Here is a 20,600-nt window from a genome sequence, read left to right on the forward strand (position 1 = left end):
TTTCCACCGAGGAGAGAAGCCTTCGCCTTTTCCACATTTTCCCCGGAACCAAACGCCCACTCTGCATCGATGATCTTCGAATCCTAACGGCCCGTTCGAGGACGATGAGGTGGACCCGCGATCTGTTCTTGAGTCCAAACATCCCAATTTTCTTCTCGATTCTTGATGGAACCGAACCAATCTCTCTCCTCAGAAAATGTCAAAGTAATCGAATGGGAAGATTTCGAGCAAGAGTTGGCGCGATTGTGGAGTCTGTCTTCTGCCCTCAAAGAAGCTAAAGAGAAGAAAGATTCCCTTCAAGAAAAGCTTAATTCTCTCCTTCAGGTATTGGCGTTAGTTCTTCTGGCGTGTTCCAGAAAATAAATGAATAATTTATCATTTTCCAGATACTAGGGTTTATCTTGTGTAGTGCGATTTTGAATGAATAATTTTATCATTTGAACATGTTTTTACAATTAACAAACTTTTCCTTCCTGCTCAATGGCTGGTGACACTAAGAAAAAGACAAATATGAAGAATTATGTTCCCTTATTTTGTTAACTGGTTTTAGAAAAACAAAAATGAAAAAATGATGGTTGTGCATAATGGAAAATAAAAATGTCGAGATTTTGTTTTGTTTTTCTTTTCAATCACTTTCTCGGTTACTGAATCTTAGTGACGGAATCAAGCGGATAACGAATTTGCAGAAGTTCAAATAGTGTATCTTTGTTGTTTTTTTTGTCTTTACTAGGCTTTAATTGATTAGCCCGCCAATTAGCGGGCAATAACATGGTGGGCAGGTGAAAGCAGAGTCCTTGAATCGGTCAAATGAGCTCGAGGAGATGCAGCAGAGGCTGGATGACCGGAAATTTGTGACTGGAGACATGTCAATGCAGTCAAAGATTGTAGAAGAGGATATTAAGAAGAAAGAGGAGAGGCTTGGTCTTGAAGTTAGATCACTATTAGTTGCTGGGACAGCTCTTTCAGTGTCTAGGAATCGGTTGCAGGTAATCTTAGTTAATACTTTGTTGGATTGATGCTTTTATTCTTCCTAGTCATTCTTTTATAACCACATTCATTAATATTGCTCTTAAGGTTTTTTCTGATAGATAATTATTTATCTATATTTATTTTTTCTTATTCACTGAACCCAGAAGCTCTCACATCCCTATCTCAACTCCTTGCCACTCGAGCTAGTCCTCGAGGGCCCTTAAAGATCAAAATTATAGGTACGGGTAGAATAAAAAAAATGTTGGAGCTAGAATTGGTGCAGGTGAGGATTTCCAGCCTGCTGCATAAATTTCTGTGGAGATCTTACATTTTTCTATGAGGATGTTTAGTTGGTCTGTGGCTTTTTTTTTTGTTTCTTTTGAACACTGTAGATTTGAATTGATGCAATTGTGGAATTTTATTTTGGGTGTGGGGTTTTAAACAATTGAGATTGAGGAACTAGAGCAGTCTGACAATGATAGACCTAAAGCTGTAGGTCTTGGTGGTTTTTCAATGGCCCTTTATTTTTTGAGGAATGTTGGGTTGCACTTGGCTGTTTTTAATTCAGATAAATTTAGCAAAGGTATTGATACAATTTCATATGCATGAGGGCAGGAAAAGGATATAAATGCAACCTCTGTTCATGGCCTCTGATCTTAAATCATTTAAGAAGTACTCTAGAGGCTTTTTACTGTTATCATATTTAACTCTTCGGTTTATTTGTCCCAACAAAAAAAAATGCTGGATGCTGCTCTCAGAAGTTCATTCAAGAGGTTGTTTGACTACACAATAACATGGTTCCTGGTGCTTGATTACACCAATGCACTCATGAACAAGTATTGTATAGGTGTATTTAGTCCCTATGAACATACATGACTGTATGCCCTTCCCTTTGTTATAGCTCATTATTGGCCTGTGTTTCTATTGCTATTAGTTTGATGTGCATCTTGTACATTTATAAATCTATCATCCATTACTTCTATTTTAAAACAATGTGAAGTCAATTATATGAAGAAGCATAGCCCTTGGAGTGTGACTATTATGGGTAGTTTCGTTTACCTTTCTCATATTCCATTTTGGTTAAATTGTGAATAAAAATCTGATTATGTGTTTATTACAGGATGCCAATAGGTTACTTTCTGGAGAAAGGGGCTATGTTCATCTCAAAAACTTGGAGAAGATGCTAAGAGTGAGGCAACAACACATGATATCACAAGTTTCATTTCTCTATCCTGTAAAGCCCTCAATTGGATCACTTGAGCAAGAACTTGAATCATTTCCCAGCAGTAGCAGAGCAGGTATTGTGCTAAAAAATATTGGAGATTATTATTATTTTTCCAAAATATAAAGACTCAATCTTTCTTTGTTAAGATAATTAAAAAAGAAAAATCGAAAAGTCAAGGCAGAAGTTCTAAATAAGTTGTGGCCCTCTGTTATATTATGGAAATCTGACATTGCAGCTTTCCTTCTTCTTCTTCTTTTTTATTCTTTTGTTTTTATTTTTATTTTTGTATTTTTATGAATGAACTTCTGGTCTGGGAAGGATTTGATTCTTCTTCTTCTTCTTCTTTTGTACTTTTATGAATAAACTTCTGGTCTAGAAAGGATTTGGCCTCAAGAAAGTTGATACCTTTGATATATTTCAAAAAGTCCCTGTTTGGAGGGATTTTTATTTTTCTTCTTTCTTCTTTTTTACTTATTTTATTTTATTTTTTATTTTTGTATGTTTTTTTTTCTAAATTTTTGTATTCCCATCACTTCTGGGCTGGGGAATTTTTGACCTAAAGGAATTTGATACTTTGTATTTTTTATTCTCTAACCTTCATTTAATTTTTATTTCGAAAGGTCAACCTTTGGAGGGATTTTTGTTTTTCTTCCTCTTTTTAATTTTTTTTTAAATATAATATTCTCATCACTTCTGGGCTGGGCAGTATTTTTTTTTTTTGATAGGTAAATGAGAGAATATATTAAAAAGTGCAAAAGGCACAACCAAGTACGCAAGGAAGTATACAACCCGTGCCTAAAGGCTAGTAAGAGAGAGAGAATGGAAAAACCAACCATCCCATACCACAAAAACAAGAAAACAACCGGACTCTCCCTAAAAGGAAAGGCAATTGCAGAAAGCACCACCCCCTACCAGACTGGACCCCTAAATAGCAGCAGAACACATGAAATGCCCCAAGGACCATTTGGACCCTGGCACCTGCCACCAGGCTGCAAAATAAGAGAGTAACCTCAAAGGGAGGGAGCACAGACTCTGCTGCCCCTCCCCCTTCCCTGGCCGAGAGTGGAGCGCAATCATAATTGACCAAGCATTCCAGCTTTCTGATCTCCCTCTCCAATCGAGTAGCCAAAGGTGATTTCTTCTTTCCCCCTGCAATCTTTACTCCACGACCCTTTCTTAACTCCAATTTCTTGAGAAGGGAATTGATTTCCTTCTCAAACCCCATCACTGGTAAACCTGGAAAGCTACTGAAGGCAACAAACTTATTGGGGAGGTGCCCAAAGACCAAATTTTTCTCCTCCGAAGCCCTACAGATCTCTGACAAGTTGCTAGCAATATTTGACCTAAAGGAAGTTGATATCTTCTTCTTTTTCTTCTTCAGATTTTTATATTTTTATATTTTTATGATTTATGGGCTGGGCAGGATTTGACCTAAAGAAAGTTGATACCTTTGATATTTTTAATTCTCTATCATCGTTTATTTTTTATTTCAACAGGCCAATTATTTGGCTTTGTCTTTAAAAAAAAAAAAGGGGAGGGTTTAAGAAACTGTGGTTGTCAATTCCTTTTGGTTTACCTCTTAGAATGACTGATGCTGGTAAAAATGAAATTGGTATCCTATTTGGGGTCTGCTGCTGCAAAAGGTGATTGACAAATGAACCATTTACGTCAAAATTAAAGAGAGGGATGTCATGACTGTTGGTTTAAAAAATATGATAGGATTGAGATCCCCACAAAACAAGTCTTTGAGGTTGGAGGGATCAGCATATTTTTATGGCATACAGGCTTTTGATGGAGTTGCTTCATTAATATACCAATATTTTGTTGATTTCTTCGAGCTCTTTCACATATCTCATTGAGCCAGGGACTTATCCTTTCAGTTTATGCTTATTAATGAGTTCTATAAACACACATACACACAAACACACACACACACACACTCATGTGTATATGTCCATATACACAGCAACTTATGCAAAACACACATGTGATAAACAAAGATGCTGTTGTATTGATTTTAAAAAAAAAAGAATTACAAGGGATAAGGGATATGAATCCTTTGGGTTGGGAAGTAAAATAGCTCAAATACCAAAAAGCTCAAAGAAAAAAAGGCACAAAACTCTGGAATAACTTTTCAATCACGCATGGGACAATTAGCCACTCTCTTAGTTAAAAAATAAAAAAAATAATTTTTTTTTTCCCTTGGTTAGCTTTTTGAATCCATTTCACATATATTTGAAGCTTCAATCTAATCAACAACCTCCACTAGCTGCTTCTCTTCTACCTCTACCAGGAAATGAAAGCTGCTAGGTTAGACATGATTAAGATTTGAGTGGATTCTAATGCAGAATGCTCCTCCAAGAGAGCTAAAAGGTTTGTCCCAGTAGCAAATCCCATACCTAGTTCTGGAATCAGCAAACATTGTCTCACCCTTGTAGTTTCTGATAAATCTGTCAATTCCCATGTTCACTGGTAAGCCCATGCATCAAAATTTAATTTGAGAGTACTTGGGATGGGAAATCCAAGAAGGATATCTTAAATCCCTAATATGACTTTGAGAGCAATCTGGTTTACAGGCAGTCAATGGCATACTGAGCCTCAAACCTTTTGGTAAACAAGGCTCAGATGGAACTGAAAGAAAAAAAAACACTTTATGCTAAATCTCCTTCAAGGAAGCTTCATTATCCTCAGACTTTAGAATTGCTCTCAGCTGTATTCCCTAAATGATTGCTAAGATTGCATGGAGAAATATTGTCTTCATTGACGCTAATAATTTTTCATTTTTTATGTTTGATAGGAAACTATAGAAATTTTATTTGTTAGAATTTTTTTTTTTTGATAGGCAAAGGCAACAATATATTAGAAAAGGGCACCAAGAGGAAAACCCAATAGCATACAGGAAGTATACAAAAGGCCCCTTAAGGCACACACAAAAGAAGAGAAAATACAAACCCGACCCTCATCTAGCGCCTAGCCAATCAATAAAACTAGGTAAAGTAATAGAACCTTCATTTACAATTGATTTTGTCCATACCCAAAGATTACAAACAAAAGAATTTTTCACCCTATGAACCGAAAAGTCCTCGTTATCGAAAGCAATCCTGTTTCTTTCCAACCAAATCGTCCAAAAAAGGCACAACGGGGCTGCCTTCCATACTTTTCTATGCTTCTTACCCCACATACAGCCCCCCCATTCAATAAGGGTCTCTCTAGCCGAAGAAGGGAGGACCCAACATACTCCAAAAAGGGCAAACAATAAATCCCATAAAGCTCTTGCCTTGGAGCAATGTATAAGGATGTGATCAATTGACTCCTCTTCCTCACAGCACAAAAAACATCTGTTAGCAACAGCCCACCCCCTCTTTTTAAGCTGATCCATAGTGAGCACCTTACCCCAAGAGGCCTCCCAAGCAAAGAAGCTCACTTTGGAAGGCACACTAGGGTTCCATATCACACCGTGAGGGAAAAGACCAGCTCTTCTTGAAGAAAGATCATTATAGAGCGATTTAACTGAAAAAATCCCATTCGAATTCGCCTTCCACATCAGTCTATCTTCCATAAGAGGACTAAGCCTTACACCTCGGATTGCCAAAAGAAGCCTCTCTACCTCCTCCACCTCCCAATCATTGAAGGACCTAGAAAATCTATTTGTTAGAATAGAATTAAGCTTAAAGAAAGATGAGCTGTCCTCCAAACTGAAACAGAAAAAGGAAATACTAGAATAAAATGATCTGTAAACAGTGGGGCACCAAAAGAAACATTCGCCAGAAAACCTACTGATATTCAACATTAAACTACCAGATCTATCCTCTGTTTTTTTGGATGACCAACAAATACCAATTAATCAAGAGGGTCCACTTACTTTTTTCTGCTCCTGACCAAAGAATCTATTTAGCTCTTTTTCAAGGCCAATCAACTCTTTTTCCACTTACCCAGCCCTTTGGACACTTCTTTAGTATGATAGGAACCCAAATTCTAAGGCCCTGGAATTGCCCTCTAGAGAAAAATCCTTTAGATGATTACATTGTCTTGAGTCTCTGTTGGCTTTACACTTGTTTGACATGGGGAAATGTGTATAAGTATATTTCTCTGACATATTATATAATTTTGTTGAACTGACATGGAAAGTAGTATATGTGTACCTTGTGAACCAGGCGATGTATCTAGCTGACATGTCCTACTATATTTCACAATGTTTAATGTTGCCAATATCTGAAGATTGGCACTAAGAGTTCTCTTTTCTTTCCCGTGTTTTTTTCCCAGGGAATGCTGTTGGTTCCAAACCTCTCAATGAAGGATCATTGACTATTTCAGGTCTACAACTGAATATGCTTGCTATTAAGAAGATGAGTTTTTTCACTGATAAGAAGGAGGTTCAGAGGTCCGCAACTGCCTTGGGATATGTCGCACATGTGTGTTCTTTCTCTTTGCTCAACATAAGAATTGTCTACTACCACACTCCCACTAGCACATTCTTGTTGGTGGTATTTTTGTTGACATCAAAAGTTATCTTCCATCTGGTCTAGGTGGGGTGATCCCGAGCCAATGACCAAACTAGAGGTTTTACCACCCAAACAAGTTTGGACCAGAGTTTTGTTTAAATATTCATTCTGACCCATAACCAGATTATAAAACCCCACTTTAGAGGTGGGGTAGGAAGGGTCAGGTTACTGGATTACCTGATTTCATTAATTATATCGATTTCAGTAGATTTTTGTATATGTACAAGCAGTAAAATTTAATCCAAGCTTCAAGCTGACTCAGGTTTTTTACCTTAGCCACAAACTGATTGTATCAATTGTAAAGATTTTTTCCAATAGGGGAAGAATGATGCATTTCACTTGATCAATCCGTCCATCCACCAGTTCTAATCATGTGTGAATGGTGCATCTCTAAACCTATTTGCTATGGAAATTTACATTCATGAATTGTAATTGGTGTTTGTTATGGTTTGCTCTTAAATTTTTGTAATATTTCTCAGTTGTCCAGCCTGTATGGCCTCTCTTTAAGGAGTTTCTTCTCTTGCTTTGATTAGATGTGTATATTGTGGGAAGATGTCTCGTTCTTCATCTTTTTTATTAATAGAACAGATTTAGTGTGTATTTCTGATAAAATAAGTACTTTCATGAGAAGACAATAATAGGATGATTGTTTTATTTGTGCTAAAAGAATTATCTTTTGTTTTGTCATAAGAAATTCAGAAAATCTATTTATTTACCTTCTTAACTAGCTATGACTGTTAGCTAATAACAGGAAAATTAATTTCTCTTAATCTGTTTTTCTTGCAGGCAGTTTCACTAATCGCTTCTTACTTAGAAGTTCCTCTGCGTTACCCTTTGCGCTTGGGAGGCTCTCGTTCATATATAAATGACTATGCACCTTCCATTGAACCTACACCAACTGATTCAGTGTCAAATTCTCTACTTCTCACAAATTTGAAGCCCATAGAGTTTCCTCTCTTCTTAGAAGGTCAAGACACAACAAGAGCAGCTTATGCTGTATTCTTGCTAAACAAGGTGTGCTTTCTTTTTATATGCTATCTTTGCAACTTATGGTACTCATAAAGCTTTGAAATAAAATAATTACTTTGTAGTATGTGTTGTAGTTCTTTCAAGAGTGTCATTTACACAACATTACTACTTTGGATTTTCTCTAGATTGTTTCCTATTTACCAACTAGATATGTGACTTACTCTCTAGATGGTTTCCTAACTACCTGCAGGATTTTCCAATGTCAGCTGTTTTCTTAAAACCTTTCTTCATTTGCATGCCTAAGGTGATTGCAGTGAGTGGTAGTTCCCACCATTGTTGTACTAACCTTTAAATAGGTAAACTAATAATGTATAAAATGCGCCCTAAAGGAAGTAAAAATCCTAATACATGGAAGATATACAAGGAAAACCTAGGCCAACAACCTCTGGTCATCTTTTCCTAGTCAGTAGAATCTACAGATGAGAAATTTTCTTACCTTAGAGAACTTATCAAAAAAAAAATTTTCCTTGCCTTAAAGAATCCTTTGACCACAAGCAAGAGCTTACACAAAATATATTTCACCTTTAACTTTGACAACTTCACACTTATAAAAATTTTCCAATTTCTTTCTTTCCAAATACACCAAAATAGATTAAAATAGAGCGGTCTTCCATACCTTCCTCATTTTCATTCCCATAAAGCTACCTTGCTAATACAATTGGTATCGTTTAACTGTACAAGGCAAGACCCAAGATAAGCCAAACAAAAACAACACTAGGCCCCAAAGGCTTCATGTTTTTGCACAATGTTTTAAAATATGATTCATTTGTTTCTCTTACTATGTATAAGCAACACCAATGCACAAAAGTTATTTCCCTTCTTATTAAGGTTGGGATCTTTTCCTAAGTAGCTTCTCAAGATTGAACAAACAAAGATTTGACTTAAAGGACATTACTGTGTAGAAGGATTTTAGCCTAAAAGTTACCCTTTTATAGAACCTCGAACATAGGGTATGCTTAGAAGTTGTTTCCAAAAACTATTTTCTATTTTCAAGAAAAAAACAGAAAAACATATTTGACAACCAAAAAACAAAAAACAATTTTTTTTTGTTTTTAAAACCATAAAACATGGCGTTTTTCGAGAACATATTTAAGTTGTTTTCACTTGTTTTCCGAGGGTTGTTTTAAAAAATAATTATACAAATGTGGAGATGATTGAAAATAAAGTATTACAGATACATGTTATTTTTAAAAAATATTTAAAAGCATAGAAAATGGGTCAAGAACGTTTCAAGTTCCCAAATTGATTTTTATTTTACAAAACATCACTAAACAATTTTAAGAAATAGTTCCCAAGAACTATTTTCCAAAAAAATATTTAAAAAACAAAGTGATATCCTCTCTTTTTTGACCAAGTGTTAGTAGATGCAAGTCTTAAAGCTCCTCATGTTCTCAAATTTCTAATCAAGGAAAACTTGGGGAATCTCAAAATGCAAGTACGTGCATATTAACATTTTGTTCTTGAGAAATTTAGGCATTGTTTTCACATTATGAAAATTGAGTAATTTGCGAGATCCAAAACAAATCCTTCCTTTCTCTCTCTTTCCTCTGCCTTGTCATTATGAGGATGATTCTCCAAGATATGCATTAAGAAAGAGAATTAGTATTAGTTGCAATTAAAGTTGATTAGTAGTACTTGAAATTAAATTATGATTAGTATTTGTTGGATTTAAATTAGGAGCAGTAAATTAGGTTACAAAATGATTGGAAATAGAGTCATAATAGGTTATTAGAATCTTAGTTGTCTTTAAATTTCTTAGAGAAGTTTACAAATATGGCTAATTAATGTAAACCAAAGTATTGATTGATTAATAATATTGCGTTTTCTTGCATACTTTGCAATTATCAATGGTGAGACTCCATTGATTTTCTTGTAGGTGAGGTTCCTAGAAAGCCTTAGTGCAACTCTGAGGTTTCTATCCCTTCTTCTCCTCATCTTCTTTCTCTATATTTTATTTTATTTTGTTGCCATAAACTTTATCCCTTGTTCCTCTCTTTAAGCTCTAAAAGATACAAACCCTAACCTACCTATTTGATTGTAGGCAACCATCTTATGGTTGTCTTACATCAGTCTTTCTCTTTGCTTATTGTGGACCGACACATAGCAAGTAGCTAACTCTAGGCTCATACTTGTTCTTAACTTTATTATTATCCTCTTTGCCCATAGACAATTTACTAGTGCCCTCTTGGGGATGATGACCCTAGGTATGTTCATCTGCCCATCTATGTGATGGCTACCCTCTAAGATCATCAATCTAATAGTGACTCCTCTTATACTCCATAATGACTCTATTCCTACAAGAATCACAACATAGCTTTTGAGAGGGGGGAAGAGGAAGTCAAACTCAACATCCTGTTTTGAGAGGGAGCTTTGAGAATTGGAATGCTTGGTTAAAGACAAAAACTCTCCTTTGATAGATTGGAGTAAGGGGTGGAGCAACGAGGATCCAACTCTTGTAGTGTGGGTTGCTAAAATTCCACCCTTGGAATGTTAGAGGGCAATTGTTGTAAAAATGCTCAAGGGTTGATCTAGTTCTCTTTTAGGAATCAAAGGTGCTTCAATTGTCAGTCCTAATGGTGCGAAATCGAGGAATGGGTTGTTTTTTGGTTTGGAAGTAGTGGTGGCAAGAGGGTTGACTTGGGGTAGTTTGATTTTCTAGGTTATTATGGTGTTTGTTTTGTTTGTGGGGTTGTTCCTTGTTGTTCGCTTTTCTTTCTTGCTTCCCTCTCGAGGCTATTTGTATACTCTCTGTATACTTTGATGCACTTTTTCCAAGTGCTTTTCATATACTCTCTTATTTTACCTTCAATAAAAAATATTCATATAAAAAAAACTTCTTTACTCAATTTCATTAGAGCTTATGTGCAATCTACTTTGAGATCGTCTTTGTATCTATGAGTTGGGATGACAACCTTGATTTTCTCCAAGCAAATCATGCAAGACCAAGCTAATAAAATTCCGTTGTGATGCTAAGTTAGCCTTTTCATGATGAAAAAGAGCAAGGAAAAACATTTGATTTTTAAAGAATGGAAACATATATTGCACAACACTTGAAAGCTTTCAAATGTGAAGTTATAGATGTCTTTGGAAGAAAGTTTGATTTTTAAATAATTGAAGTGTATATATATCTGGGTTTGCTCCCCAATGGTCACCAGTTCGAGTCCCCTCTGGGCCACTGGAGGTTTATCTGGTCGTTAACTTCAGGGCCCTGTGGGATTAGTCGAGGTGCGGGTAAGCTGGCCCGGACATCCACGGTTATAAAAATAAAATAAATAAATAAATATATATATATATATATATATATATATATATATATATATATATATATCAAAAATAAAAATGTTTTCATTAACAAAGCAAAACTAAGAAGGATGAGAGATCCTTTCGTAATTACAAGCCTGGTCAAAACTAAGGAAAAGAAAAAAGAACTAAAGGACATCAAAACATCTCAACATTACTATTATTTTGACACTTTTGAACTACATATCAAAATCCAATCGAGTTGAATAAAGTTGAGAGGAATGCCCTTGAAAGCTATAGTTGTAGATGCCTAAAATGATGAATAGAAATATACTAGGTCTTGTAATGTTTAGGTTGTTCTCTAGTTGTCCTAAAAGATTCTTGCATTTCTTTCTGGCTATACTATCAAAATCAAAGGAAGACAAACGATTTGCCATATGACTTTGCCCTATTCGTGCTCCCCAAGCCCGTAAAAGAAATGGTGATCTATTTGTTAATCTAAAAAACTTATGCCATAACTCTATAGTCATCAAACAATGTAAAAAAGGGTGATCTATTGATTCTCCATTGGCCACACATAGAGTGCAGCAATCTAGACTAAGGACTTTAAAAGATCTTTTCACTTGAAACAAGTAATTGGTATTAACTTTTCTTGTTAGCCACTAACCTAGCAAAAGTCTTGATCTTTGATAGGGCTTTTGATTTTCAAATGAAATTAGTAGGAGAGAAGATAATTGAAGTTGATTGGTTTGACAACGCTAGGAAAAAGGATTTGCCTGAAAATAAGCCAAAAGATGAAAAAGACCAAGCTCTAACATCTAGGGATGATGGTGATAGGTTAACACTATTGAGACTGGACATGAGTCAATAATAGAAGCATACATTGCAGAAAATGAGCCATACAACACCTGAAAGCTCATCAATTTGAAGTCTTAGATGTCTTGGAGATGCTTTGAAGAAATGAAGTATTCACTTGCTATATAAGCAAGGTTTTAAAAGTTGACAATATTGGCTGAAAAATCAACAATATATATATATTTTGTTTAGGGGTAAATTGAAAAATAGGGGAAGGGGTCAATTTTGCTAGTTAATGGGTGATTTTTTGTTGAAATTGTGGGAAAAATGTGGCAATGTGGCATGAGGTATTCTTAGCATAAAATGCCATTTTATTGTGAAAAATGGGTGGTTCTCTCTCTTTCTCTGTTTGGTAGTGGGGAGGTAAGCATTTAATTGATCCTTCCATCTAACTGTCATTTTTAAAAAATTGATGCATCCCCTGGTTATAATCATTTCTCAATGGCTAATAGTTTCCAATGGATATTTTGCCAAAAAAAAAAAAACCTTGTAAATATGCCATTTAATCCAATCCTCAGTTCTCATTCAATTAAATCCCTATTGCTGATATTTTTGGTTTTTTTTTTTGGGAAAATGCGCTAAAATTCTCACTTTGATCCAACGACTTTTTATTTTTTTATTTTTATTTTTTTTTATAAATTAATGCATCCAATAGCTCCAATTTTGATTTAATGACTACTTTTTTTTCAAGAAATCAAATGATTGAACTAATTTTGGCAAATAGATAGGATATTTATTACTTTATGATATTTATCACTTTAATTTTATTTTTTTTAATTTATTTTTTGATAAGTATCAATTTACAAAGAGACTTCCTGTGGAGCGGTGGCGCTTTAGAGAAAAAGACGCACTTGGTGAATTGGAATGCGGTTTGTGCAGATATGAGACAGGGAGGCTTAGGTATTCGCAGTCTTGTGGCCCTAAATAAAGCTTTGCTTGAGAAATGGAGCTGGAAATTTGCTATAGAGAAGAATCCTTTGTGGAAACAAGTCATCATAGATAAATATGGGGTGGAGGACAGAGGTTGGTGTTCGAGAGAAGTGAGGGGAGCCTATGGAGTGGGAGTGTGGAAAGCCATTAGAAAAGATTGGGAAAACATTCGCTCTAGATCCCGCCTTATTGTTGGGAGTGGAAGGAAGGTCAAATTTTGGAAGGATTTGTGGTGCGAGGACCAAGCTTTGAAAGGTGCTTTCCCTAATTTATTCAGATTGGCGATTAACAAGGATCAATGGGTGTGCGATGCTTGGGAGGAGGGTGGAGAGGTGGGAAGTTGGAACCCTTTGTTTTCAAGACACTTTAACATTGGGAAATGGAAGAGGTGGAGGGCCTGCTCCGAAAACTCCATCCTTTGGTTTTGCATAGTGATGTGGAGGATGTCTTGAGTTGGAAGAATAGTAAGAATGATTCATTTTTTGTTAGATCTCTTTACCGTTCCCTCACTCATGCCTCTAGTGATCCTTTTCCTTGGAGCATTATTTGGAGATCTTGGGCTCCCATGAGGGTAAGCTTTTTTGCTTAGGAAGTGTCTTGGAACAGAATTTTGACAATTGATCAGCTTAAAAGAAGGGGGTGGAATTTGCCAAATAGGTGTTACATGTGTAAAGTGGAAGAGGAAACCAGTGACCACTTGATCCTCTTTTGTAAGAAGGCTACAATGCTATGGAGCTTGCTTTTCTCTCTTTTTGATGTGTAGTGGGTCTTGCATTCCTCAATCAAAAGGAATTTGATAGCTTGACATGGTGCTTTTGTGAGTAAGAGAAAGGAAAAGGCTTGGAGGGCTGCCCCCCTTTGTTTAATGTGGACCTTATGGAAGGAAAGAAATGAAAGAGTGTTCAATGACACTGAACGTTCCGACCAAGCTTTAAAACTTTCTTTTTTGTACACTTTTGTGAATTGGGGTAGGGTGTATTTAGAGGATCATTCTTTGTCCTTGATTGATTTTATAAAGTGGCTTTTTTATAGATAGGAGAAAGGTTTTCTTTCTTTTGGCCTAGCTTCTTGGGCGATGCTTGTATACTTTGTGTGTACTCTTTTTGCCTCTTCTAGGCTTTTCTAATACATTCTCTTATTTGCATAAAAAAAAAAAGTATCACTTTAATTTTGTTTCTTTAGGTATAGGATATTCACCACTTTAATTTTGTCCCTTTAAAATGAATATATATATTTTTTAAAGTTCGTCAAATTAAAAAGTGAACTTGTAGGCAATTAAAATATCTAAATTTAATATTTTATAAAAAATAAGCTTTGAATATAAATTTTTTGATAAGAAAAATTATAAATAGAAGTTTCAATAATCTTAATAATTTTAAAAAACTAGTAAGAGAAAGTTGTCAAACAAAATTTGTACAAAAACTTTCAAGTAAAAATACTTGATATGAAATATTATTTAAAAGGTTTTAATATTTTTTTTGGTATTGAAAAGTTGATGTAGAAATGTTCCAATAAATTTAATAATTTTATTGAGAAGATTTGAAATTTTTTTCTTCAAATAAATGAATATAAGTGGATTAAGAGAAATTTAAGATATTTTTTTAGAAAGTTAGGTGAATATACATTGATTAACAGAATTTGGGCAATTTTGATTTAAAGTGAGACTAAAATCAGCCAATGGAAAGATAGAAGAGGGGGCAGCAACTCTAGGTACTTCTACATGACATCTAATAGAAGGAAAAGAGAAACCTATCATTCTTTTGTCAATGAGAAAGCAATAATATTGGATAATCCAGTAAGTATTTTAAAAGAGGTTTTAGGCCACTTTGCTAAACTATTTAGCAGAGTGGAAGAGGATTTGTGGTGATTAGAAGGTTAGAGTGGTTCCATATCTTAGCTAGAGTGTTAGCAATTTGAAGCAACCCTTCTTAATAGAGGAAATATGAGTACTCTTTCACATGGACAATGAAAAGGCACTAGGCTTAGATGGTTTCATGCTTGCATTTTGTCAGGATTGTAAAGAGGACTTGCTAAAGGATTTTGAGAGTTTTATGATAGTGCTATCATCAATAAGAGCATAAATGCAACTTTCATTTGCCTAGTGCCTAAACTGAACCAAACAAATGAATCATTTGTCTTTAAATCTATTAGTTTGGTAACTAGGCGGTACAAAATAATAGCTAAGGTATTGTTCCAATGTTTTTTGACAGGTAAACTAAGCAGTTTTGTTGAAAGCATTTGGAAAAGGTGCACAAAGTACACTTGGAGAATATAAATAGTGCTAAAAGTTAAGCAAAAGGAAAAGAGAAAACAACAAACAACTCGAAACAAAAACACCCTAATGACCTAGAAAAATAGAAAGCCCCAAGACGACGTTCTTACTTTGATCTGGAGCCCCTTGTCTAACATGCCTATTTATTTCATGTCCTTTTTTTATATCCCGAGGTTAGTTAGGTTGAGGTCGGAGCAAATTCAAAGGGATTTTCTTTGGGGAGGAGGGACATTGTAGTGGAAACTCCATTTGGTAAAGTGGGCCATCGTTTGTTTAGACAAAAGAAAGGGAGGTTTAGGGGTGAGGAATTTGGCGTCCCTCAATAGAGCCTTGCTTTGCAAATGGAGTTGGCGGTATTCAGAGGAGAGGGGAGCCTTTTGGCAAAAAGTAACCAACAAAAAATATGGGGAAGATGAGGGTGGGTGGTGTTCTTGTGAAGTGAGAGACGGTATGGGGTTGGTTTATGGAAAACCATTTGAAAGAATTGGGATACTCTAGGTAGTAGGGTTGCATTTTAAGAGGGAAATGGGAGGAGAGTGAGATTTTGCTTGGATAGGTGATGTGGAGATGATTCACTTAGGACATCTTTTCCCTCTTTATTTGCACTAGTTGTCTCCAAAGAGGCTTGGGTGGAGGAGGTTTGGTTTGCTTTTTCTGATGGGGGTTGTTGGGTACCCCGCTTCTTTAGGCATCTTAACGATTGAGAGATGGATATTGTGGAGCAGTTTCTCTTGAAGTTGCAAGGGTGGAGGGTGTGCAGGGATGTAGAGGATAAGTCGATGTGGATAGGGGTGAAGAACAAAAAATTTTCTGTTAAGGAATTGTACAAAGAGTTGGAGTCGGGAAGACAATTGATTTTCCCTTTAAATGTTATTTGGAAATCTTGGGTACCACCCAAAGTGGGAGTCTTCGCTTAGGAGGCCACTTGGAACAAGGTTTTAACTTTGGATCACATCCAGAGGAGAGGGTGGGCGGTGGCTAATAGATGTTTCCTTTGTTGTAAAGGGGAGGAGTCGGTTGATCACTTACTCATCCATTATGACAAGACAAGTGCTGTTTGACATCTCCTATTTTCACTTTTTGGTGCGTCTTAGGTTCTACCATTGTCAGTGAGAGAGACACTCACAAGTTGGCATGGGGCTTTTATGGGTAGGAAGAGGAAAAAGGCGTGGTGAGCTGTTCCCTTGTGCCTTCATTGGACAATTTGGAAGGAAAAGAATAGTAGGACATTTGAAAACAAGGAGCATTCTGTTCATAAGATTAAACTTAATTTTTTGTGTAATTTTTGGGTGTGGTCCAATTTGTTTATAGCACATAAACCCTATTTTATGGCAATTTTTGTGGATTGGATAGGGTCTTGTTGAGGGGTGCAGTTTTTTTGTTCTTTTGGGGTTGTTTTTGACTCCCGTTGTATACTCCCTGTATACTTTGGAGCATTTTTATGGCACTTCTCTTTTTAATATACACTCTTTATGCTTATCAAAAAAAGAAAGAGAAAAATGTGGAGGTTCCTCAGGGAGGCAATGGTTAATGGTAAAATTTCTTGAATACCTATTGAGATACACTCTAATGGATGATGTGCCAACTTTGTTGTCAGATGGTCATGCAGACGCCATGGGAAGGTTTTTGTGCAAACTTCCTTGAACTTTTTTTCCCCCTTGATTTACTCATTATTTTGTAGGCGATGATATAAAAATTTGCTTCTAGTAAAATCTTTATTGGGGTGATAATCTTCTTGTTGAGCAATTCCTAGACATCTATAGGGTAGTGAGGTCGAGAGACTTTGTTATCATGGTTCAAAGTGTCGGTCGAGTCTGGTATGACTTGGCTGAGCTGTATTTGCCTTAACCGTTTCCACGCTGAGTTTGATATGCAATATCATCCCATGCTAAGACTTGACAAGGAAACGGTTAAACTCAGTTGACTTGGGTGAATCACTTGAGTTAACCAAAATTTTTTTGAGTTACACTCAAAACTAAAAAATTTTCTTCCAAATCACAATAAGAGAACACCAGATAACACCAAACAACAACCAAAACTGAGAAATCTTTGAAAAACCAATGATTCTCTTCATAAGGAAATTTTTTTTAGGAGAATCATGACCCATGATTGAAGATCCATGATGAAGAAGATGACCTCAATGAAGTCTTTGAAAAGTTTTTTAGTCCAAGCCATGATTGTCTTTGAGGTGTATGAGAAGGGGAGGTTAAAGGCATTTCATTGCTAACCTCATCGCGGGGTGGACTGCAACACCTTCGTGGATCCTTTGTACTCCATTGGCAACGATCTTGGGTGCTGGTCTCTCATCTTTCTACTTGATCTATGTGATGTGATTGGTGTGGGTGTGCTGTAGAGGAAGCTCTTTGCTCTTTGTTTGAGAATTGGGAATTTGAATAAGGGCTAATGTATTATTTTGTTGTTTTAAATACCAATATCAATAATATAAATTACATGGTAGTGGTGTGTAATTTTATTGTTTTAAATGCTAATGTGCACTAAAAATTGTAACATTTTATTTTTTTAAATTTGAGTTTTGTAATTAAAGAGTTAATTTATTTTCAATTTCAATATAAAAAATTTACTGAATAATTCCAATTTTCATAGAATTTTATTTTATTAATTTTTAAGCTTATTTAATTATATTTATTTACTTTTAATAATAATTATAATACTTTTATAATTTTTATTTATCTTATTTTGCGTATTGTCCAATATCAAGTTGAGATGCCGAGACTAATATGCCTTAGGACCTTATGAGTCAATGACTGCGACTTTGAATCATCAATCATGTTTGTTATTTCTTTAATACTATTGTATTGTGTATGTTGATTGATGCTGATCTTGTCTTGGGACCTTTGAGTTAATGACTGAAATTACAACTTTGAACCCCACAATCAAGTGGATTGAATGGGCTTGCAATGACTGATACTCAATTACACGCTTTTAGGACAGAATTGCCTATATATATATATATATATATTCTAGAAACAATATCAAACTTTGCTCAAGGTTGGGGCAGCCAATAACCATTTGGTCAAGCCCTTGCTTAAGGAGATTGCAATGGTACCTAAGTTTGCATCTCTATGGAAGGATAGTAATTGTAAGGATCTCTTTTGCCGTTGTTCATCACAAAACCTGATATTTGAACATTTATTTGATATTTTTCCCTGTGCAAAGAACATATATTAAGAGGCACCGAAGGGATGTAACTTGAGCACATGCAAAGTGCATGTCACTTCCCAAGTAAATATTGGATGGTTTCTTCTGGGATCTCCTATTGTCTTTTAACACCAAAGTGGAAGTGTATAAGCTACTGCATTTTGAGTTACATCGATAGGATCATGAAGCATTTTGGATGGCATTCTCTGTCGTCCTTGACCTTTAATTCCTAGATAGACAAAGGGACCCTTATAAGCAAATTAGTTTGTTATTGATCTTGTGAGCTTTAGTTTTATCTGAATTGATTTACAATTTCTTAGTACTAATGTTTTCTGAACCAGTTTAATCAATGCTGAAGACCATCTGACTATATGTGTTCTACAGATTAGTTTAACTGTTGGAACTTCTATCAATTTCTTTTTTCTTCCCTTGTTGATGGAGGAGGGCAAAATGGGTTGTTCACTTTCTGAATTTATGATTTCAAATTTCAATTAGAACTTTTAAGCACAAATGTTCCTTGTTTCTTGAAGTCTCATTGATGAATTGGACTTCTAATTCTCTAGTGTAGAATCCCAGTACTTATCTGCCTTTTCAGTATTCTCTTACATGCCTTGTCCAAGTTCTGTAACTAATTTCTTTACTGATTGCAGGATTTAGAGCAGCTGCTGAATTTCATTGGTGTAAAGAGTTTAGGGCCACGCCATGTATTGGCTAATTTGAAGGAGCTTCTAAGGACCATTCTATCTCCAGGATTTATTGATACATAATTTGACATCCTGACTGTAAGTTAGAAACCTTTTTGTGTAAATGGATCATCTGTTTTCATATACAGGTGCAAATTTTTAATGGAGCACCTTGCCATGAAGGCTTGTTAGTTACCACATTTAAAAAAATGCCAATTATTTGTAACTTGATTTCTTTTCTTGAAGAATATATATTTTTTTATATTCTTAGTAGTGTGGTAAGATAGGATTTGATGAAGTGTATGATATATGCCTTAGAGAAAATGGATGATGAGATATTGGAAATTAGAGTTTAGCATGGATCTGAACTTGTGCTCATCATGGTGATGAACCATAGAAGAGTTATCCATTCCAATCGCACTAGATAACTGTGTTTATGCAACCCCACGAATGGTTCCTTCATATATTAGCATTTCTCATAATATATTTGTGGTATTTAGTAGTACATCATATTTTCCTGTTGAAATGACTGAAAAAGAAAAGAAAAAAAACCTAAATACCTAGTAAATTTTGTCTATAGGTTGAATATAATGCATTGAAAATATAAAAAATTAATGCAGGGAATTTTGGGATCAAAACCAATGCTTTCAAAATCGGATTAGTCATTGAACCGAAAAAGTTATTGATTCACGGATTATTGTTCAAACTGACAGTTGAACCGATGATATCATAAATATATAATTTATATATTATTAAAAATTAAAATAATTATAAAAATAAAATAATAATTTATATGTTATTTAAAATTTAAATTTTTATTTGAAAATCATAAAATTAGTTTCAAAATAGAAGTTAAAATTAAAATCAAAATCATAATTTTAATTTAAAATTTGAAATTTTAAAATTTATTTTTAAATCAAAAACTTATTTTATAATAAGAAATTTATTTGAAATTGTATTATTTTTATTAATTTAAATTAAAATCACAAGTTTTAAAAATCATAAAGTAAAAATAAAAAATTTTAAAAAGGAAGGGTGGAGAGAGACGACCAAAAAGGAAAAAGTGGTAGGGGGGTTGAAGGATAGGGAAAAAGGAAGGATTGTCGGGGGTGAAGGCAATTGGAAACGGAAAGGGAAAAAATCTAGAAAGGAAGAGGGGAGAGGGACAACCAAAAGGAAAATGGTAGCGGTGTTACGAGGGACTAGAACGAAGAATGGGCTAGCAGCAGTGGAAACGGAAAGGAGGGGTGGGGCGGGAGACTGTGAAGAAGGGGACAGGGGGCTGGAAAGGATGGGAGGCCGCATGGGGCTGTGAAGAAGGAAGGAAGGGGTAGGGGGCACGACCAAGGGGGTTAGATGGGGGAGGCGAACCGTTCGGTTCACCCAAAACTGGTCGGGTCATCTGGTTTCATCGGTCTGATCACCAATTTTGGCGGCTCGACATCGGTTCAAAGGCTCATTGGTTCAAATGGATGAACTGGACCAAATTGGTGTCCGACCGGTCCGGTTCGACTTTTAAAACAATGATTTAAACATGTGTCAGTCAATCTGTTAGATTCTAGAAGATTGTTAGCCAACATATATGGCTCTAGTGTTTGCATCCCATTACTTATGTCAGTTACACTTGATCCCTTTAGAATGCTACCAAGACTGTGCCTACAATTCGATTGTGGAATCATGTATACATAGATACAAACACTGGAAATGGATATGCATGCATGGTAGACATAGCCACT

General features: G+C 35.4%; 1 protein-coding gene across 2 annotated transcripts; it reads left to right on the plus strand.

The window, feature by feature from the left end:
• Positions 1 to 19,232, plus strand: LOC117914786 (UV radiation resistance-associated protein). Of its 2 annotated transcripts, none has more exons than XM_034830253.1 (6): positions 1 to 324; positions 780 to 986; positions 2,090 to 2,267; positions 6,458 to 6,606; positions 7,483 to 7,710; positions 18,832 to 19,232. In XM_034830253.1, exons 1-6 carry the CDS (start codon positions 166 to 168, stop codon positions 18,946 to 18,948), a joined length of 1,038 nt encoding a protein of 345 aa, XP_034686144.1. In that variant the 5' UTR covers positions 1 to 165; the 3' UTR covers positions 18,949 to 19,232. The 2 variants fall into 2 exon arrangements, with proteins under 2 accessions (XP_034686144.1, XP_034686145.1); XM_034830254.1 differs by having other exon boundaries at positions 239 to 324; positions 758 to 986.
• Positions 19,233 to 20,600: the final 1,368 nt, after the last annotated feature.

The sequence above is a fragment of the Vitis riparia genome, chromosome 5, assembly GCF_004353265.1.
Source record: "Vitis riparia cultivar Riparia Gloire de Montpellier isolate 1030 chromosome 5, EGFV_Vit.rip_1.0, whole genome shotgun sequence".
Taxonomy (NCBI): Eukaryota; Viridiplantae; Streptophyta; class Magnoliopsida; order Vitales; family Vitaceae; genus Vitis; species Vitis riparia.

What these genes read in the sequence shown, in the direction of transcription:
- LOC117914786 (XM_034830253.1), top strand. Translation starts at nt 166, where the DNA reads ATGGAACCGAACCAATCTCTCTCCTCAGAAAATGTCAAAGTAATCGAA. An exon ending in CCTTGGGATATGTCGCACAT is followed by an intron (nt 6,607 to 7,482) that starts GTGTGTTCTTTC and finishes TTTTTCTTGCAG; the next exon opens with GCAGTTTCACTAATCGCTTC. An exon ending in CTGTATTCTTGCTAAACAAG is followed by an intron (nt 7,711 to 18,831) that starts GTGTGCTTTCTT and finishes TACTGATTGCAG; the next exon opens with GATTTAGAGCAGCTGCTGAA.